Source organism: Artibeus jamaicensis, unplaced genomic scaffold (assembly GCF_021234435.1).
Source record: "Artibeus jamaicensis isolate MK-2021 breed Jamaican fruit bat unplaced genomic scaffold, CSHL_Jam_final contig_414, whole genome shotgun sequence".
NCBI lineage: Eukaryota > Metazoa > Chordata > Mammalia > Chiroptera > Phyllostomidae > Artibeus > Artibeus jamaicensis.
Window position 1 is genome coordinate 6,345,113 of NW_026521822.1, and position 14,967 is coordinate 6,360,079.

General features: G+C 37.5%; 1 protein-coding gene across 3 annotated transcripts in view; it reads left to right on the plus strand.

Annotated features, from left to right (window-relative positions):
* The first annotated feature begins 250 nt into the window (after nt 1-250).
* The window catches only part of VWA8 (von Willebrand factor A domain containing 8), a 459,390-nt gene continuing 444,673 nt past the window's right edge, over nt 251-14,967 (plus strand). For 2 of the 3 annotated variants that reach the window (XM_053665428.1, XM_053665429.1), the window contains exon 1: nt 251-524. In XM_053665428.1, coding sequence (XP_053521403.1) covers nt 362-524 — 163 coding nt within the window. In that variant the 5' untranslated portion in view covers nt 251-361. The remainder of the gene's footprint in view (nt 525-14,967) is intronic. The other variant, XM_053665427.1, reaches the window with a different exon arrangement.

The window sequence follows — 14,967 nt, forward strand, 5'->3', positions numbered from 1 at the left end:
CCCGCTGAATCCAGGTGCAGAGAAGAAGGCGCGAAGCCTGAGTGATACGCAGGAGTCGAGGGCCGCGACTCTGCGGCCGCAGCACCCACGTGGCCAGCCTGGCCCAGTGCTCCGCCCCGCGGGCTCTATAGACCACCAGGTCCGCCGGGGTCAGCTCCCTTGGCTCGCTCTGGGCAGGTTACCTCTATCGCCACGGCCTGCTGGGCCGGAGCCAGTAGTGCCGGCAGCTCCGGGGGAAGGTGTTTCCGGCGGACTCGGCTGGGTGCCGCTTCCTGTCCCGCAGCTGCGCCGCCCCACTCCGCCAGCCCGGGACGCAAATAGCCCCGGAGTCCCTCACCGTCCCGGCAACGCCCCTTGCCCCATGCAGTCCCGGCTCCTGCTCCTCGGGACGTCCGGCGGCCCCGGTGGCCCGGCTGCTCGGCGCATGCGGCTGCTCCTGCGGCAGGTGGTGCGGGGCCGGCCGCCCGGTGACTGGCGGCGGTCGGAGGTCAGACTGCAGCACGCCGGGGCTGGGGCCGAGACAGGTAACCCCAGCACGCCCCTGCGCGCCGCCGCCTCACCCTCCTTGGTGCTTCGCAGGGTTTGGGAAACTGCTGTGTAATACGGTGTAAAGCTTTTGCACTCTGGGCCTCGTTCTGTAACTGGAGGGGCCTGTACTACGGTTTCTGACGACTTGGAATACATAATGCTTTCTCGTTCTCCCGTTGCTGCTTTTACCCCCCAAATTCTGACTTAATTACAGTACACACAGAGGTTCGGGCAGAAGCGCGTAGAGGTTTTTGAAAGCCAGACTTTGACCTTGCTCTCTTGAGTCTCAAGGGCCTGGAAGCCGATTTGTGCCATTAGGGCTAGTGGTGTCTTAGAAGTGTACATTCTCGCTAAAGAACTCATCGTTCACGGGGTTCTAAATGTATTCTTGAACTTTTCCAAGTTTTACAGGAGTTTTCTCACAGGTTCACATTTTCTTAGAGTTGAAAATTACAATTTAATTCAGTTAAAACCCCTTATGCTACAATCTAGGTCATCGAGACCCAGAGGGAAAAGTGGGTTGTTGGAGATCACACAGCTAACTAGTGACTACATTAGCTCTGATTTCTAAGGCTAGTTTTTTTGTTTCTGTCTGAACTGGTTTTAGGAATCCCTTCTATGTTGAAGTTAGAGCATTTGTTCTGGTTAAAGGAAGGCATGTATATTGTTGCTGCTTTTGATTGGCAAAAAGTGATTTTAGGCGATTTTGTCAATGTTGTTGCTTAGAATAATGGGGGTTTTTACTCTGAAATTTTAGGTATCGTTGTTCTTCTTGCTTTCCACGTTTTCCGTGTTCCAAATAATTCTCCTTGCCAGGAAATGAGGGAGTTGAAGTCCCATACATTTTATTTCATTAATTCATTCACTGAACAATTTGTTTTTCCTCTATATTTTGCTCCTTATCAATTACTACGACTTATAGGGTATTTGTTTATTCCTTTGTTTTTTTGTTATTTGAGTTTTTGTTTGTTGCTCCTTTGTCCTAGAAGGCAAAGGTCAAGGTGGGGGGGGGGGGAGTGTAGCATAATCTGTAACTTGTGTATTGAGTCAGCCTGGGTTGCACTGTCTAGATATGGGGATTTGAGGGTAGATGACTTAATTTTGTGCCCCAGTTTTTTTTAACTGTAAAATGAGGATAAGGTGAGTATATCTGATAGGGTTGTTTTGAGGCTTTTGTTAGTTAATACAATCTCTGGCATATGTTAATATTCAGTGAAAGTTAGCTTCTTTATTATTCTTAATATATGTGTTTTCAGCTTTGTGAGAGTAATTCTGTTTCCTTGGCTTGCTTTAGAACTGAAATCAGTTCCCTTTAGGTTGAGAACTATCAGAACTATCTGGGTAGGCAAATGGAACAGAGTTAATTTATGTGAACCTTCTAACAAAGAAAAAAGTGTTCTTTGTGCATGAGTAATACATGTTGATTTAAAAAAAACATTAGAAACCCATGTGGGTGTGAATTTTTAAAGTCTGTAGTACACAGGAATTGGTGATTAGCTGTGAATGTGCTCAAAATTTGTGTTATGTTCAACAAAATACAAGCTTTGCTCCAAATGTGAGACTCATGGACACATTACAGACAACATACTGACTTAAATTCAGTCATTGACTTTGGCAGGTTCCACAAGGAATAGGTATGAGGACTGTGGTTAAATGCAGCTGGAAACATACCACAAATCTGGACTCAAGTAAGAACAGCTCTGAGCCAGGTAAACAGGAGGCAAACTCTTGGCTACCCTGGGCCATGACATTGACCGTCAAGGTTGGGGTGCCCTATTTTAAATCAGAAGTCATACAGAAACAAATGTAAAACCACAGATAGCAGTATGCCTTAACGAATTATAATTTTGGTTAGAAAGATGTCTCTGCAACACTCACACATGCAACTGTTATCTCCTCTCTGCATATAATTGACCCTGCTTCCTAATAGTACTTTGGAAAGAGCAACAAGGTACATAAAACAATAGATACAAATTATATACTGTTCTTATTTTGCATGGATGGTATATATATGTTTATCTTTACATTCTTTTTAGTGCCTATCAACCCTTTGTATCTAATAAACACTCAGTGGCTTGTTATGTTAAAGTTCATGCAGAGAAGGAACAGGAGAGGCTGGAATTGCGTTGTTGGCTTTCAGGATAGAAAGTTTTATACAAACTTGTAAGCAGAAGGGAGGGTCATTTATTTTAAGGAAAAAAAATCCAAACCCACAGCTTTTTATCTCTTGCTATCAAAAAGCCTTATTATCCATACTATGTCAATTCTTTGCATTTCTTCACTTCATAGTAGTATGGTGTTTTTGGTTTTAGAAATGAAGAGGTTAACAAGGAGGTTAGCTACTATAAAGAGTTTTCAATAGAAATTATAGTAGTGTTTTCACAGTTAGAGCCTAGCAAGTTGGTTCAGTAGTACTGTGATGTTAAATAGTTTCAGGTATACCACAGATCAAATCAAATGATAAATCTGGAAACATAACTTTATAAATCCACTATAACATATTTAGTGTTGTTCTTTAATACCATTATTATTTATAGGAATTCACTGCCTTATTATTATGACTTTGGTATATGAAAAAAAATTTAATAGAAATATTTAAAACTACTTTTTGTATAAGAAATCTGTTTATTATAGAAATGCAAAAAATACAAATTCCCTAAAACATAATCCTCCCATACAAATTCATAATTGTCAACTTTTTGATGTTATTCCCATCAGATTTTATAATATATTTATTATTTATATGACTATAATTTCATTTTAAAAATAGGGATTGTGTGTTTTATAATTTAGTCTCAGTCATTATTATGAACATATTAACATAGTCATAAATATTGTTATATATGGCTATTTTAAATAGGTAGTAATTTCATATTTTTTGCCTATATATTATTTAGTTTATCAACTTTCCATTCTTGGATATTCAGGTTGTCTATTTTTAAATATAGAAACAGTGGAATAAATATCTACCTATGTGCATTTTTGTGATTTTAAGATTATATTCTTGGGTTGTAATAGAATTGATGACTTTGTGGAGGGGAAATAAAGAACTGTGGCATCACCTGAGAAATATGGTATAAAGGGAAAAACTGTAGTATGGTTCGGGTCTTAGCACTGTATTTACTAGGGGTTGACTTTGGGGAAATTATTAACTACTTTGAACTCAAGTCAGGCTGTTTTGACCCTGGGAACATTGTGATCCTACTGCGTATTAAAGAATTTAGCAATAAAGTCCCAGAACAATTATAACCTAATAAATCATTAGGAAGTCCTGTATTAGGAGAATATGTAAATGAAAATTGCTGCTATATTTGGTTTTCTCTTCAGTCTAAGTTTTGTATTACAAAAAAAATGTTGACACCAGTGGTGATTCTCCTCCTGCAGGGCCCATTTGGCAATATCTGAAGACTTTCTTGGTTGTTATAAACAGGAGGAAGGGGGTGTTACTAGTATGTAGTGGGTAGAGGCCAGGGATACTGCTAAACATTTTACAATACACAGGACAGCCCCCCACAGCAAACAGTTATCCCACCCCAATGTCAGTGATGCTGCTGTTGAGAAGCCCTGCACTAAGACAGTGTGTATGCCAAAGCTACAAGTCATTGAATTGGGAGCTCGTTTCATAGTTTCGAGTGTCCTAAAGGATGTATATTCATTAACATAGTCTGAAGTTTACGGTTTTCAGTGGATTAAAAGCTTTTTAGATGGACTACCACAGATGTCCCTGAGATACATAACTCAGAAAAGTATTTTTGACATGAGTAAAGATATTGTCAGTATAACAGTTTTGAAATATCTGGGGAAAATATCCAGATTTCTCTTGAGTTAGCTAAGAATTAAATAGAAACTATCAGTCATATAAAAATTATTTAGCAATTATTGGAAACTAACAATATTAAACAAAACTTGGATAATACTATATACTGGAAAATTTGTTATTGATTAAATATCAGTGAAAGAATAAAATGTTTTTTTAATCCATGTTGATGGCCACAAAGGAAAATGTGAAGTTTTAGATTATATAATTGGTAAAATTACATATGGACAAAAAAGTGATTCATTCTAAAATAATGCTTTAATAAAATGTACTCTATAAAAATGGAACAAAATTCTTTGCCTTAATTTTTTTCTGAAAGCTAATTACGTGATGAAAATTTATGAATGTTAATATTATTTTGGTTGTAATATTTGTTTTCAGAATATCCTCAGGGACCAAATGTCTTATATTACACTTTGAGCATACAAATGTCTTTTTTGTTAAACAGGAATTGTTACACTGGCTCTGCCTGGCTTTACTTGAAAAGAATGTATTAGCTAGCAATCATTTGGGGTTTTTTTTGTTTTTTTTTTTAGTATGGGGATTTAAAAAAATATATTTTATTGATTATGCTATTACAGTTGTCCCATTTCGCCCCTTTATTCCCTTCTGCCTTGCATACCCCCTCCCACCCCCTTAGTTCATGTCCATGGGTCATACATGTAACTTCTTTGGCTTCTTCATTTCCTATACTATATGTAATTTCCCCTTGTCTATTTTCTGCCTACCATTTATGCTACTTATTTCCTGTACCTTTTCCCCCAGTCCCCCTCCCCGTCTGATAACCCTCCATGTGATCTTCTTTTCTGTGATTCTGTTCCTGATTTAGTTGTTTGTTTTCGGGTTTTTTTTTTTTTTTTTTTTAGGTTTGGTTGTTGATAGTTATGAGCTTCTTGTCATTTTACTGTTCATATTTTTGATCTGCTTTTTCTTAGATAAGTCCTTTTAACATTTCATATAATAAGGGCTTGGTGATGATGAACTCATTTAACTTGACCTTATCTGGGGAGCACTTTATCTGCCCTTCTATTCTAAATGATAGCTTTGCTGAATAGAGTAATCTTGGATGTAGGTCTTTGGATTTCATGACTGTGAATACTTCCTTCCAGCCCCTTCTCACCTGTAAGGTCTCTTTTGAGAAATCAGCTGATAGTCTTATGGGAACTGCTTTGTAAGTAACTGTCTCCTTTCCTCTTGCTGCTTTTAAGATTCTCTCATTATCTTTAATCTTGGGTAATGTAATTATGATGTGCCTTGGTTGTGTGTGCTTCTTTGGGTCCAACTTCTTTGGGACTCTCAGAGTGTCCTGGACTTCTGGAAGACTATTTCCTTTGTCAGATTGGGGAAGTTCTCCTTCATTATTTTGTTCAAATAAGTTTCCAATTTCTTGCTCTTGTTCTTTTCCTTCTGGCACCCCTATGATTTGGATGTTGTAACGTTTAAAGTTATCCTGGAGATTCCTAAACCTCGCCTCATTTTTTGAATTCTTGTTTCTTCATTCTGTTGTGGTTGAATGTTTTTTTTTTTTTTTTCTGCTTCAAACCGTGGATTTGAGTCCTGGTTTCCTTCAACTGTTGTTTCCCTGTACATTTTCTTTTATTTCACTTTTCATAGCCTTCACTTCTTCCTTTATTTTTTGACCATACTTAGCCATTGCTGTGAGCATCCTGATTACCATCCTGAGCATCCTGATTACCTGATTAACTGTGCTGTGTATCTGCTGTGTATTAACTGATAGGCTGTGTATCTCTTTTTTGCTTAGTGGTATTTTTTGTGGAGCTTTGATCTGTTCTTTCATTTGTACCATTTTTTTTTCTCCTCATGGCACCAATTACATAGTAAGGGGCAGAGCCTTAGGTATTCACCAGGGTGGGGCAACCCACAATGCTGTGTTTTGGTGCTGTATATGGGGGTGGGGTCCAAGAAGGGACAGTGCTGCTTGTTCAGTTCTCTGCCGGCTTTAAGTCACTTTCACTGCTACTCACAAACAAATTGGGCCCTTCTGGTGCTGTTTTCCAAGTGAGTGGGTTTGTGTATGTTCTAGAACCCTGTGGGTCTCTCCAGCAAACTCTCCAGTGAGAGTGGGAGTGACAGATCTGTGCACAGAAAAATACACTGATTGTTCACAAAGGTGGGAGGTCCAATGGCTTCAGGCCAGGCTAGATGCAGGATGTTCAACTATCTTTAGGGCTTGGGTTCTCTCTGCCTTTCCCCATGGTCTTCCTACTTTCTATTCTTTTATTATGTCCACTATTTTATTTTATTGGTTTAAATGTCTGTTAGGCTTTTTTCAAGTGGTAGTAGTGATAACCCTATGACAGTCCCAGACTTTCGTTGTCTTTAAAATTCAGTGTCAGATGAAGAGTGAATGTATTTTCCTTGAGATTTGACAAAAATTTTGGAGAGAACTCTTATGGGTCAAGTTCATTTACCCATCTCTAAAACATGGCCTGAGGGTGGAATGTTCTTCTGAAGCTTGTGCAGGGTACTTACTTCTGGGGGTTTACATGCAGGAATGAAAGTTGGATGAGGGATATAAACTCTACTCATATCAAATGGGATAGGTTCTCCACTGGAGGGAGGGATTCTATTGTCAAAAGAAAGGGGAAAGATATTGGGCATGTAAAATAAAAGAGCTACCCACTAAAATTACCTAAAAATGAAGTGAATAATGTCTAAAAAGTTTTGTACAAGATTAAATGTTACATAAAAGATACCATTATCTTGTATATAGAAAATATTTTTCTATAAACCTTTGGAAAATCCTCTTGATTTAGGATTCTTGCATGTGGTAAAATTAAATCAAGGCTTGTTATTGTATATGTGGCGTAAATTTAATTTCATTTGGAAGATTTTGTCTTTTGGATTCTTATCAGGGTTTTCAGTTCCCAAGTATGTGGGCTTCATGCCTGAATAAAATATATAATTTATTAGTAGTAGTGTTTATGTGACAGTTTGTATACTGTACATGCGTTTAGATTAATCTGAGTTGTGTGTGGTTGCTTTTTTGCATTATTTGTAATAAATGCAGTTAAACATTAAGTGGTGTATTCTGTAACAGTTTTACTTTTTTATTAACAATTTGTACTGTTTATTATACTGTACTTAATTCTAACAATTTCCATTATGAGTATCTTTATATTATTAACTAAGATCTTTTTCTTAAATGATTGCACTTAACCAAAATAGTTTTTTTGAAAAAAGGCATTCAGTAGTTTCTTCTGGCTATGTTATATTACTTGTTGTGTTATAAGTATTTTTATTCCCTTTTAGATTAGTACTTATTTAAATAAATTTTAGTTCATTTAAACAAATACTTTACAAATGGCTTGAATTCTGAGCATATTGATGATGGGCCATTCACAGAAAATCATGAACCAGAGCTTAAAATAATTAAGAAAACAAAATTTAAAACTACAATCATTCACTTATTTATTCATTTATCAAACATTTATTGAATACCTGCTTGGTCTGAGGTATTGTTTTTGTCACAAAGGTAATTAGAACATAGGCCCTGCCCAAAAGTGCTATGGTTTTATAGATTGAGCAGTGATCTTTAAACATTTTTCTCAGAAAAGTTGCTATAAAAGAAGGCAACAGTTTTTCTTTTGAATGGCAACTTGATTATTTACATACTGATCCAGAAATCCCTAATGTTAAAGCTCTTAGTTTTTTGTTTGCTTGTTTGGTAAGAGTTTTTAATTCTTTTAAAAATTTGTTTATGTGTTTAATTGTTTTGTCACATGAGTGAATTTGTAGAACAGAAGTAAAATAATAAATGTCAGCCACATAATTCATTGACTTTAAAACTTTTTGTATGTTAGTATATATATGTGTGTGTACATATATATATTTAATATATAGTGTGTTAAGTGCTTCATGAATTTTTCCTTAAAACATCAAAGTCAAGAAACAAAACATACACTGAAATACATATTTCTCACTTATTTCCTAAATGGATTTTGCAATATGTATCCCTTTGAACATTTTTAGGTTGATATCTAAACATTTTCCTGATTAGAATCAATAGTTACAGAGTATAATGTTTCCAGTGTGTTGTAAATACTGACATTTAAAACAAGAATTGTCACAGTCCTCTTTAAAATATATCTTTTAAATCGAATCAGAATATCCTAATACTTTATTAACTAAAATCTCTACTTTGAAACTAGATTAAAAGCTCTTTTTTAACTGTCAGAAAATTTGCATTATTTCTTTATCTCCTTGAATTTGTATTTCAATTACACTTACTCATATTTTTAACAATATATTTTTATTCTTCAGAGTTTTATTTTTCTCATACTTTACTGCAACAAAAGGCTTACATGTTAAAATGTCTCTATCATTACAGTTATTAGAGCACATTATTCCCAAGAAAATATGGAGCATCACAAGGTTCCATATTTTCATAAAAACTGAAATTTTATGGAAATACATCTGTTGATGACACAATTGGTGCTTTCTCGCAGTTGAATATTAATTATTGTAAAACGTAAAGAATTTTGATATAGTAATATGAGTCATTTCTTTGCTTTGCAAGTAGAGTCATTGAATCACTAAATTAGGGAGTTTCACTAAAAAGGTTTTAGTGAAATGTGTCAGATGGCTATGTTTACTTTCTCACATAGAGGCTGCTGTTTAATCTAATGTACTCAGAAATGCTGATAAAATAAAACCATTACTGTATAAAAGATATAATCAATAATTGCAATACAGTATGAGAAATATTATTATAGAACATAAATCAGATACTATGCTAGCAGAAAGACAGTAAGAATTGAGAATTGAGTGATCAATTCTTGAGACAGGTGGAGATAATGCAAAAGGAAAAATTAGGGAAGGTTCAATGGGGAGATAAAGATACTTGAGTAGTTGTATGAAGGAAAAGTGTGTGAGAGAGATTTGGAAGCCTAGGCCAAGGAAATAAAGAATCAGTTGCTGAGATAGGAAAACAAGAAGCAGAGCTGGTCAGAGATGGCTGGTCAGTATGGAACAGAGAATATGGAGTTCTGCTTTTCTCATGTTAAAGTTAAGGTGTCTCTGGAATATCTAAGTTCAGTAGGTTACTAGAAGGTATGGAAATCAGGAGAGAGGTAGAGCCAAATTAGACATTTAAAACTTTAGTTACAGTGTCAGAGTTGGGCCACTGGTGTGGATTAGATGACCCAGGAAATGGTAGCATGATAACAGAAGGTGGCCCAGAATGTCAACATCTGAAGCAGGGAGGGGAAATGCCTAGCACATATGAATGTCACTTTCCTCTTTGCCTACAATATAGGCATGGATAATTGATCACTGTCCTATCTCTTAATGAGTCCAACTTCCACTGTGATTTCTTCTTTGCATTTTTAAAGAAGTATGTTGCTTGATTTCTGAATGTTTAGAGACTTTCCAGTTATTTCCAAATCTTTCTGTTACTGATTTAATTTTGATCAGAGAATATACTTTTCATTTCACTCCTTTGAAATTTATTAATACTTGCTTTATGGTCCAGCCTATGATCTGTTTTGATTAATGTTCCATGCACAATTAAAAATAAAATGTATTTTGCTCTTGAGTATAGTGTTCTATAAAAGGTCATTCAGGTTGAGTGGCCAATCGTGTTTTCAGATCTTCTCTATCCTTGCTTTTACTCCTAATCTTAGCCAGAAGTTTGAAAAGTGATTATCTTTGCTTCTGTATCCTTCTGTCTCCCTACTCCCAACTCTTCCATCAATTACCAAGAGAAATATATTAAAATATAAAGATACAATTTTGGATTTATTTCTACTTTTACTTCTCTCAGTTTCTGGTTCATGTTTATTCTCAGTGCCATCTTGGCAAGGTCACTAACATAGGTTTGCTGTGTTCCTCTAAGAAGGATCACAGCTCCTTTTAGAAGCTTTCTAAATACACTTTCTCTGCTTGTTTTTTTCCCTTGCCCCTTTAGGCATAGGGGTGGTAATGGATTTCTGTTATCAGTTGTCCTAGTCTTGTTGGTTTTACTAAGCTCTGCCCATATCTTCATACATGGTTTGAATGTACCATCTGTTTCGTGGTGGGACCTTGATTGATAAATGGATATGTTTAGGATAAACATTTCAGTGAGTAGGAAAATCCAGTTCAAAAGCCTGAAAAGAGTATGTTTCTGACATGTTTAAGCAGCAGTGAAGAGATCTTTATGGCTGAGTAGAGTACCATATTTTTCAGGCTATAAAACGCACCCCCCAATTTTGGAGGAAAATGGGGGGTGTGTCTTATAGTCCGAATGTAGCTTTACATTTACATTGATGAAATATTATCTTATTTATGTTATTAAATATTTTACCACTTTTTTTTGCTTCAAAATATTTTTTTCTATTTCCCTCTAAAACCTAGGTGTGTCTTATGGTCCCAAAAATACGGTAAGTGAGAAAGGCAAGAGTAGGAGGTAGAGTCAGCGAGGCAATGGAGGAGCCTTATCAGAATAGCCATTTAGGCCATGGCAACGACTGGAGTGTTGACTGATATTACTCGATTTCTCTATTGAGAATAAACCGTAGGGTGCAAGGGTTGAAACAGGAGATATGTTAGAAGATGAGAGAGAACACTGTTTAAATTAGGAAATTTAACTAGTAAAACCCTAATTGGCTTGGGTCAGTATTGTGGTGGTAGAAGATGTGGTGAAAATTGGACAATACAGGATATATCTTAAAGACAGAGTTAATTGGTTTTTCTGATAGGTTAGGAGAGAGAAAAGTTAAGAATGGCTGCAAGATTTCTGATGTGAGCAACTAGAAAGAGTAAATGCTATTAGCAGAACTGTGGAATACTATGCATAGAGCACACTTCGTGGAAAAGATCAGAAGTTTAGTTTTGAATATGTTATATTTAAGTTGCCTATTAGGCATTTTGGGTATCTACATTTGGAGTTTTGTGGTCTGGGTTAGAGATATAAATTTGGAGCCAGCAATAAATATTACTTGCACTTAAAGGCATAAAACGAATTGAACATATCAAAGAGTGGTTGTAGATAAAATAGAAAAGAGGGCAGAACTCTGCCTTTGCATCCAATGTTAAGGAATTGTGAAGAGGGGACTTCTGGCCAAGATTGAAGCATAGGTAGATATGCTTTGCTTCTTTGCATAACCAAAAGAGGGACAACAACAAATTTAAAAACAAAAAACAACCAGAACTGTCAGAAAATTGAACTGTATGGAAGTCCAACAACCAAAGAGTTAAAGAGGAAACATTCATACAGACTGTTAGGAGGGGAGGAGATGGGAAGCCAGAAGCCAAGGCAGAGATGATATGTGTCAAGGTAGTGGCTGGTGGACTGGGCAGTCCCACATTTGTGTGTGGATAAGCTGGGAGGAACAATTAGGGAGCAAAGCAGACTGCACAACCCAGGGTTCCAGTGCCAGGAAAGAAAGCCTCAGAAACTCTGGCTGTAAAAACCTGTGTGTGTGGGGGGTTGTGGCAGTAGGAGAAACTCCCAGTCTGATAGGAGAGTCTGTTGGGGGTACTCACAGGGTCCTAGAATGTACATAAACTTACCCATCCAGGAATCAGCATTGTTCCCTCTCTGATCCCTCTCCCACATACAGCACCACAATGCAGCTAATTGGGTTGCCCTGCCTGGCGAATATCTAAGGCTCCACCCCTTACAATGTAACAGGTGCACCGAGACAAAGAAATACAGCCCAAATGAAAGAAGAGATCAAAATTCCAGAAAAATAACTAAGTGACAAGGAGATAGACAACCTATCAGGTGCAGAGTTCAAAATACTGGTAATCAAAATGCTTACAGAAATGATGAGTACAGGTGCAAAATAAAGGGAGAAGTAAAGGCCATACAAAGTGAAATAAAGCAAAATATACAGGGAACTAATAGTGAAGGGAAGAAAACTGGGATTCAAATCAACGATTTGGAACAGAAAGAAGAAATAAACATCTAACCAGAACAGAATGAAGAAACAAGAATTTGAAAAATGGGAGGTTCAGAAACATCTGGGACAACTTTAAGCATTCCAACATCAGAATCATAGGGGTGCCAGAAGGAAAAGAAGAAGAGCAAGATATTGAAAACTTACTTAAACAAAAAATGAAGAAAAACTTCTTCAATGTGGCAAAGGAACTAGACATGCAAGTCCAGGATGTTCAGAGAGTCCCAAAGAAGTTGGACCCAAGAAAGACCACATCAAGACACATCATAATTACATTAGCCAAGATTAAAGATAAGGAGAGAATCTTAAAATTAGCAAGAGCCAGTTACCTACAAAGGAATTCCCATAAGACTATCAGCTGATTCCTCAAAAGAAACTTTATAGGCAAGAAAGGGCTGGAAAGAAGTATTCACAGTCATGAAAGGCAAGGACCTACATCCAAGATTACTCTGTCCAGCAAAGCTTTCATTTAGAATAGAAGGGAAGATAAAGTGCTTCCCAGATAAATTCAAGTTATAGGACTTCATCATCAACCAAGCCCTTATGTGAAATATAAAAGGAACTTATCTAAGAAAAGGAAGATCAAAACTCTGACCAGTAGCATGACAAAAAACTCACAACCATTAACAACTGAACCTAAAAACAAAAACAAATTAAGCAAACAACTGGAATGGGAGCAGAATTACAGAAATGGAGATCACATGGAGGGTTATCAGCAGGGAGGAGGTGAGGGAGAATGGGGGACAAGGTACAGGGAATAAGAAGCATAAATGGTAGGTACAAAATACACAGGGAGGTTGAGAATAGTATAGGAAATGTAGAAGCCAAATAACATATATATGACCCATGGACTTGAACTAAGGGGGAATGGAATGCTGGAGGGATGGAGTGCAGGGTGGAAGGGATAAAGGGAAGAAAAGAAATGGGACAACTGTAATAGCATAATCAATAAGGTATACTTAAAAAAATTGTGAAGTGGAAGAGAAAGGAAAGACAACTTGGAAAGTCATTGTGAGGTAGGAAGAAAACAGGAGGTAAGGCAGCAAGGTGAGAGGGAAAGAGAGGGGGGAGAGGGAGAGAGAGATGGAATTCTCTTTTGTGAGTCTTAACAACAGGCAGGACCCTGTCTTCACTCTGGAAATCACAGTAGTTCTGCCTCCTAGCTACCCACCCCCCACCTTTTACCCCCAGCAACTAGGCTGTGGGCTAATAACCTAGTTTGGCTGATTAAATGCTCCTGCCCAAGACTGAACCATGAGGGAGTTATGCAGCAGCTGCAGGGGCAGATTACTTATGGCAGTGTTCTTATTATTAGAAGAAGCATCTGAAAACTTTACACTAAAGATGAAGAATCATGATTTTTGCAACTTAAGATAATGTTTTTCAACTTTTCTACAGGTGTGAAAAATAGCAAAATAATATGGGAAAATGTCCTCTGCTCATGGTATTCATTGTTCAGATTTAGTGTTGCCAGGGGCAGTGTCTCAGTGTGTTTATCCTGGGGAGTGACTTTGTGTTTCCTGTTGCCTTCCTTGCCACATTTGGTCTGGTTTCAGAGCCTAGGTCTCTTCAGTGACCCACGGTTCTGTGAGATATGTCATATAACTGCTGTAACAGAAACCTTTTTCTAAGCTATTTTTGAGATAGTGTTTCTGTTACAGTAATTTTGTGAAGGAGCTCAGAGGAATCATGCTTACATAGAATCAAGGTTAAATGAAATAATATAAATAATGTATCTATAATAATATTTGCCAAATACCCAGTATTCAGTAAGTATTAGCTGTTTAGTACAGAGGACAATTCTTTTGATTTGGACAATTGAACTCTAAATATATGTCTTCTGTATCAGAAAGTATGTGTATACCTGGCTTTTGTGCAGTATTTCTACATTTCTCTCAATTTACCACATACCTGTCACTGGACAGGGACAAGGCCCTGAGCAGATCTGCCTCAGGCTACCCTATAGTGTGTGGGTTCTTGACTTCATGCAGGCAAGATTTCACAACATGAGTCCAGGTGATTTGGGGGTAAGTTTATTGGAGTTGGGGAAGTGAAGCAAAGGAAGAACTTAGGGTAGAAAGCCTAGGGAAGAGGCTAGGCTGTGCTCTGCCTTGGCCCCCTAGAACCATTATAGGAAAGAAGTGAGTCAAGGTGGAGCTGATTTTAGCTCCCTGGAAAGTCAGAGACAAAGGAGCCTTAGAGACGGGAGCAGGGGGTAGGCCTGGGATGAGCTGCCACTGCCTGCTGCTCCCCTGCTTACAAGTCTCCTGGGGACCTTTAGACAATAGGAGGAAGTAGTAAGTTCATGCCTGAGAAGGGGCATGCATGTGCTCTAGAGGGAGCCTGCACTGGTGTTCTTTGTCTTGAGGGTTTTAATTTCTCTTCTGCAGGTGAGAATCTTAGGGGAGGGTTTTAGCAGAATAGTCATCAGCTTTCATGGTGTATTTTTAGTATGCTGATGCATCAAAATGAGTGTATGGAAGAGTTTGGAATTATTCTTTGGTCTACTGTATTGTTTTAACTTTATCTTGGGTTTGTGTGGCTCTAATAGGGTTTTTGTTATTTGTTCCTCCATCCTTAAGTTTAGCAGACACAAATGGCATTAAATTGGTTTTCTATCTTCTATTTCCCCAACAAGCGTGATTTAAGCTATGTATGTATTCTCTGCTTAGGGAGGAGAGGTATAAAGCATTTGCTCTCAAGTATGCTTGGTTAGGG